The sequence below is a fragment of the Varroa jacobsoni genome, unplaced genomic scaffold (assembly GCF_002532875.2).
Source record: "Varroa jacobsoni isolate VJ856 unplaced genomic scaffold, vjacob_1.0 contig03321, whole genome shotgun sequence".
Lineage (NCBI taxonomy): Eukaryota > Metazoa > Arthropoda > Arachnida > Mesostigmata > Varroidae > Varroa > Varroa jacobsoni.
This window is the reverse complement of record NW_019215000.1, coordinates 16,962-22,737: the sequence shown is the minus strand read 5'-3', so window position 1 is coordinate 22,737 and position 5,776 is coordinate 16,962. Positions and strand designations below refer to the sequence as shown.

The 5,776-nt window shown below is 39.5% G+C and overlaps 1 protein-coding gene across 1 annotated transcript; it reads left to right on the top strand.

The window, feature by feature from the left end:
* Positions 1–478: 478 nt before the first annotated feature.
* LOC111272806 (uncharacterized) lies at positions 479–2,928 on the top strand. The gene is made up of 2 exons (XM_022854442.2): positions 479–1,246; positions 2,032–2,928. The coding sequence occupies exons 1-2, from the start codon at positions 1,141–1,143 to the stop codon at positions 2,583–2,585; spliced, it is 660 nt and encodes a 219-aa protein (XP_022710177.1). The 5' UTR covers positions 479–1,140; the 3' UTR covers positions 2,586–2,928.
* Positions 2,929–5,776: the final 2,848 nt, after the last annotated feature.

Below are 5,776 nucleotides of genomic sequence, written 5' to 3'. Positions count from 1 at the left end.
TGCAATACAAGTTCTGTTTAATACTGATCAGCAAGGCCATGCAGACCTTGCTCATTAGTGAATTGTATTTCTAGTTTATGCTGTTCAATGCAACAGCATAAAAGTGAGTGTCTTTATTGTATAGATTGGTTTATAAAGGTTGCAGGAACAAGCACATTAGCAAAAGCAATCGTTGCAAGAGCTTTAGACGCTGGTGCTAGGAAGCTAGGTACTATTCGGGCAGAAAAACAAAACCAGCACAGATCAGATCTGGATGGTTTGCAATTGTACAGTACGCAGTGATCTAACTGCGCCGGATTCGTCAGTGGATATTTATTTTATTCTGACGCAGTCTACTAGAAAATTCATCACACTGAGCTTATTTTTTTCAAGTAGTATTTTTTTTCTACGGAATGAAAAAAGTCAGTAAGCGCATATATGTAACGTTGAATAGTCTTTAAGCGCAATTGACATTTGGCCGCCGTTTCGACGGAACAATATTGGAGTAAGCGTCGAATATTGCAACACCCGACAGGTTCCGTCACCTCGCGCATGAAGATCTATGTTAACGTGTCTGTTTCTCTCTCCCTCTCTGTCTGCTGATTCAGGCATTAAAGTAACCACTACCACTCACTGCTACTATAGTCTAATGGTAGTCAGCGCTCTTTCTTATCGAACAAATAGCGTCGTCTACTCTATTTAGTCGGTCTCTCGCTTACGCATGGGGTGGTTCCCTTTCTCTCGAGACATACGCGAATTAACAAGAAAATCTTGAGTCAAAATGTAGTTTTTGTCATCACAGAACTTTTCGTTGCTCTACAACACGTGGACTTGGCGGATGCGTTTACCTTACGAAGGTTACTATTACACTGCTTTTAACTCGCCCGGACTTATTTCTGATCGTAATGTTTGTAATCGCTGCAAGCGTATGCTGAGTAAGACATTTCGGCTTCTTCCATCGATTTCGCACTTTCAATTCATGTCCGCCATTGTATAATTCATCCTCGTGACGGTAAGGTACACGCAGCCACAAACCCAATCCGACAGGTGGACAATTTCGAAAACGGCGAAAAGCGGCAAAATCAAAATCTCACTTTCGTTTTTCTGGAAGATCTGCCACAGTGGACGTTTAGGAGCTACTTGTGACAATCTGACGACATAATGATGTTATCGTGTTTACGGAGCCGACTCATAACACCCCTGACAATTGAACTTCAGTTCATCATCGCAGTAATAACATCAGCTGCGCCACCAGCTCCTCTAGACTGTGAGTAATACAGTTTTTTTTTTTTTTTTTTTTCAGCTGAAAAGCATGTGCCTATTTTTTGAATTTAGTGGCAAAATTATTTTAAGTACAAACGAATTGATCTTAGATTGCGCAATCACCTATTAGAAATTGTACATATTATTTAGAGCCTTGCGAGATAGGCTGGAATCATGTTCGTGTCCTTTTTTCGCACTTTAACAAATAGAATAATAGTTAGAAGTCACACTGCCTCCACCTTTATTTTCTCAAAACTTTACGCTTTCGAAAGACGTTTCGGTTATATGTCCGCTAAGAATATTGCTCACTGGGCGTTTTTTTCCTTATAACAGTCCAGATGGGGTCGGTAGCAGTTCGCTTATGCTCTGATTGCAGAAACACAACATCAGACCCTGCAGCTGGTTGACCTCGAAGACCTTTGCAAGCGTATGTAAGAAAAATGATTAAATTTTGTTTGGCTAAGATACGAAGAGAAATTACAGACACGAGCTAGCGCCTGTGAAACGTGTTTGCAATAGAAACAGTCCACTCCAGTCTTACATAGAGCCATATAACAATTTTACATAAACGCCGCGGGGCCTTTAGTTAGCATGCAAGACTAGACTCTAATACTATCTTAATCCGGTTACGTCTTACGTTCACTACGGCAATTTCTGTTAAATCTAGAGGATTTCTTTTAGCTCGTCGAAACACACGGTCGAAACTGTATTTGTGGCAGTTGACAAAATGCTACAATATCTATACTTTTCGATAACCAGTGGCATTCTACCATTTTTGTGCGTTTTTAGTCAGATGCTCCCTAGAGCCGATCACCGGGGCCTGCCGAGCGGCGTTTCTTGGGTTCTACTTCGATACTGACTCAAGGAAATGTAAACAATTTACTTATGGAGGCTGTGGAGGTAATGGATTCATTTTCTATTGCATGGAAGAATGCGACCTTGTCTGCGTACAGCGTAAAAATATCAAAGATTTCATCGAACGAATCGAGCAGATCCTTGCTGCGAACGCCAGCGATGAACTAAACTCCTCGCCGATTGCATCATTAGATGGGAACACAGCTACTCATTCTACTAAATCTAACAGCCGTCATCTAGCTAACGCTTACAACGAACACATAAAACAAGAAGACGCTCCATCTGGCACGCTCTGGCTAAATCCTAAGCCGATGATGAAAGTCAATAAAAATGAGCCAACAAGAACTGCTGATGGCTACCGTGCTTTTCACGATACAAAGTTTCGCTCGAAATACATTTGCCCATTACAGGAGGCATTTGAAGCCGAAAGCCTTATTGATGATGTGAAAGATGACCAACGAGGGGTGACTCAGAGTACGACGGAGTAGATCGCGGCTAATCCTTCATCCTAACTGGTAGAACGCTTGGCTTAACTTGGCCAAATGTACATGCACTGCAGATAATAGCGTGACGGACGTAAAACTCGATTTGTGCTGTACGGTCTGGGAGATAGATGAAATTTTGGCTTTTTCGCCTATTTGCATAGATCAATTGTTTTTTTGTTACAGAGCAAATCTTGAACCTTGTACCTCGAAAATGGTGTATCCAGGTGATCTCGTACCGTACTCGAACGAAGCCTACGTTGCCCTCTCCTGTTGACCCGCATGCAAATACTATGAATAAAATGATAACCAATTAATGGACACTACATAACTGTTATCGTCGAACTGATATAGCTATCTTTATTTCATGGGTTTTAGCGTGCTGACATGAGAAGGCATAGGCCACGCACTAGCGACGGTGCCAGACAGCATGTTTAACTCTGTAGATTTTCGCGATGGTATCTCCGTGATCTGGCCTTAATCCTTAGTAATAATTCCTCGATCATATATATATATATATATGCTTATCAAGGTAGTATTTTCATATATTAGTTCGAAAAAACTAACTTAACCTTATACGATTTCAATATTAAGTGGCTTATGCCTTAAATGCAGTTCGAAAAGGGATACTTCTACTAGGACTAGGCGCTGAAATATCTCCAATATATTGTTTGTTCAGTTCCATCCATCTTTATCAAACGAATCACAAAGACAAATATGTTTCTGTAAACAATTCGCCTACTATTAGACAAAATTTACGTTGGGATGATGCAGACGCTAAGTTTTCTAAAGAGATCATATTCAAAAGTGTTGCATTCATACACTGTTCCCTGCATCTGATACACTTGGTTCATGGTGATGCATCGCGTACCTCCTAATATGACGATTTGAGCGGTTCGGTGTCACCCGTTCGAAGTCTAACATAGGCTCAGATTTGTAAGACTACGTCTATTTCCGCGAAGTTACCTTGTTAGGTTTCGGGATATTCGCGTTCGCGTTTAAGAGACACAGCTTTGAGCTCATTTTACTGCTCTGTGTTTGCAAAAGAGTTACTCCTATATGATCTCTATGTCATAGGTAATCACAAGGGCTATACTGAAATCGAAACGCCGGGAGGCGATAGCAACTGGGAGAACATAAAGATTCCTGATAATAGGCCTCGCTGTTATGGACGTGCGGTAAAAAAAAAACTGGAAGCACCGCCATTTGTTAGGACATCCACCATAAAAACGTTATTCTAGTCCTTGATCATTTTACAACCTAAACGAGATTAGAATTATTTAGTCAGGGATCACAATCAAGCATCATATATATATATATATATATATAGAGGGAGAGAGAGAGAGAGAAAGACAGAGAATTCTCTATTTAGATCATGGGACAGCGTAACACTCGTAACTGTAACTCATAAGTATAGTATTAAATGATATTAATTCTCGTTGCCAAATATCTATGTGATATCTAGGTGGGAACGGATGTGTACTTTTGTTGTTGTTGTTTATAGAATCACACCCGTAACTTAATATTTTTCAAACGACTCGAAACCAATCTCTGTGGGTAGATTTTTCATTTTAAGCAAAAAAAAACATGTGTCTGAAACGGATGTACTTTTTAGCCTTTTCCTTATGTAGAATGTGTCCTAGCTACGGCAGTAAATTATAACTTTCTACACGTTCAACCGGAAAGCATACCAGTGCATATCAATATATTTAGCACTTTTATTTCAAAAAAAATCATAGGTATTTGATGATTGAATATTATATTGAAATTTCAACATTTGAACCGTCAGATAACTTAGAAAAAAACCTTTATGACGTCATTTTTGAGCACGTAAATAGTAGCGAAAAATTGAAATCATGAAAAATACGTTTTACTCAAATAAAAACGTTAAATACATGTAACTGACAAACATTTTCAAGTTCACTGGTTACGTACGGCAGGAATTATACAGTGCATCTGTAGCAAGGTTTTTAGGGTAAAAATACCTTTAAATATCGATAGTCAGACATAAATTAAAAATATAAACTTAATCGAAAGATGGTACCTTAGTGGTAAAGTTTCGAAATTATTTAGGATGCTATAAAAATTAGATAAGTTTTGAGTATCCGTCTGATAAGGAACACCAAATTTAGTGGTCGATTAATCTAACAAGATAACAAGATTTGTACGAAAAAGAGAATTAAAGTGTCAACGTTATAGAAACTAACTGGAAAAAGATTCAGATGAAATCCGTTTAGCACTTATTTCCCATTTTATATCAGCCTCTAGGTTCTCTGCAGTTTCAAGCGGACATAACAATGTGTTCTTTTTTTCGTGTAAACTTTCAGGCTACCAAAGTATAGATACAACCTTTAGCATGGAAAATACAGTAAGAGAGGAATGCGAAAGCATACATGTACATCGTATAGTCACATTTGTCTCTCAAATCAGATTTTTCTATTCTAAATCAGCATTTGTGACCTGCTTAGAGACTCGGTGACAGGATCCTATATTCCATTGTCTACATCATACCCTCTACACTGATCCTGTACACCGTGTCGCCTTATATTCCAAGCCGCTATGGTGATATAGCGCCAACTTGAAGTACACTACTATTTTCAAAGTTCAAAACGGCGTCTCGACTATCTGAGGCGCAGCTCCGTGTAAGTTGTCTTTCTAGAGTCTAGTCCCCTAAAATATCCAAGGCCACGTTCCGCTGTGCACGGGGTTTCTACTTGCAGATTCGCTAGAATCAAATAGATCGGAAAGGTATTCCTTCCATTTATTCTTCCCGTTGCACGTTTCACTAGTAAACCATAACTTCACTAGTTGGCATTTGGCCAAGGCGCGCGTTCGCTTTTCTCTATGACGCATCGGTTCCAGTTCTTGCACCAGGCTGCGAAGACCCCCTTCACTGCTCCGCAGGGATCTTAGCCAAAGTCCTTTACGGCAAGCTATTACGATGTTCCCTTTGTAACTGTCAGCTGCCAGCCGTCATCCTATTGATACCAAAAGGGGTCTCGTATTTCTCAGCTGAACCACTCTTTGGCAATAGATTGTTACTCAAGTCACACGATCTGACTTCATTCTTGCTTAATTCAGATCTCACCTGATTGAACCACTAATTAAACTTGCTTATTTTTCTCATTATACTTGCATAAATCACTTATGCAGAAAAGGAAATACTTACATAGGATAAAACGCAAATGCACTCTTTT

Coding starts and splice junctions, on each gene's coding strand:
- LOC111272806 (XM_022854442.2), top strand. CDS start 1,141: ATGATGTTATCGTGTTTACGGAGCCGACTCATAACACCCCTGACAATT. Junction 1,247..2,031: donor GCCACCAGCTCCTCTAGACT/GTGAGTAATACA, acceptor GTGCGTTTTTAG/TCAGATGCTCCCTAGAGCCG.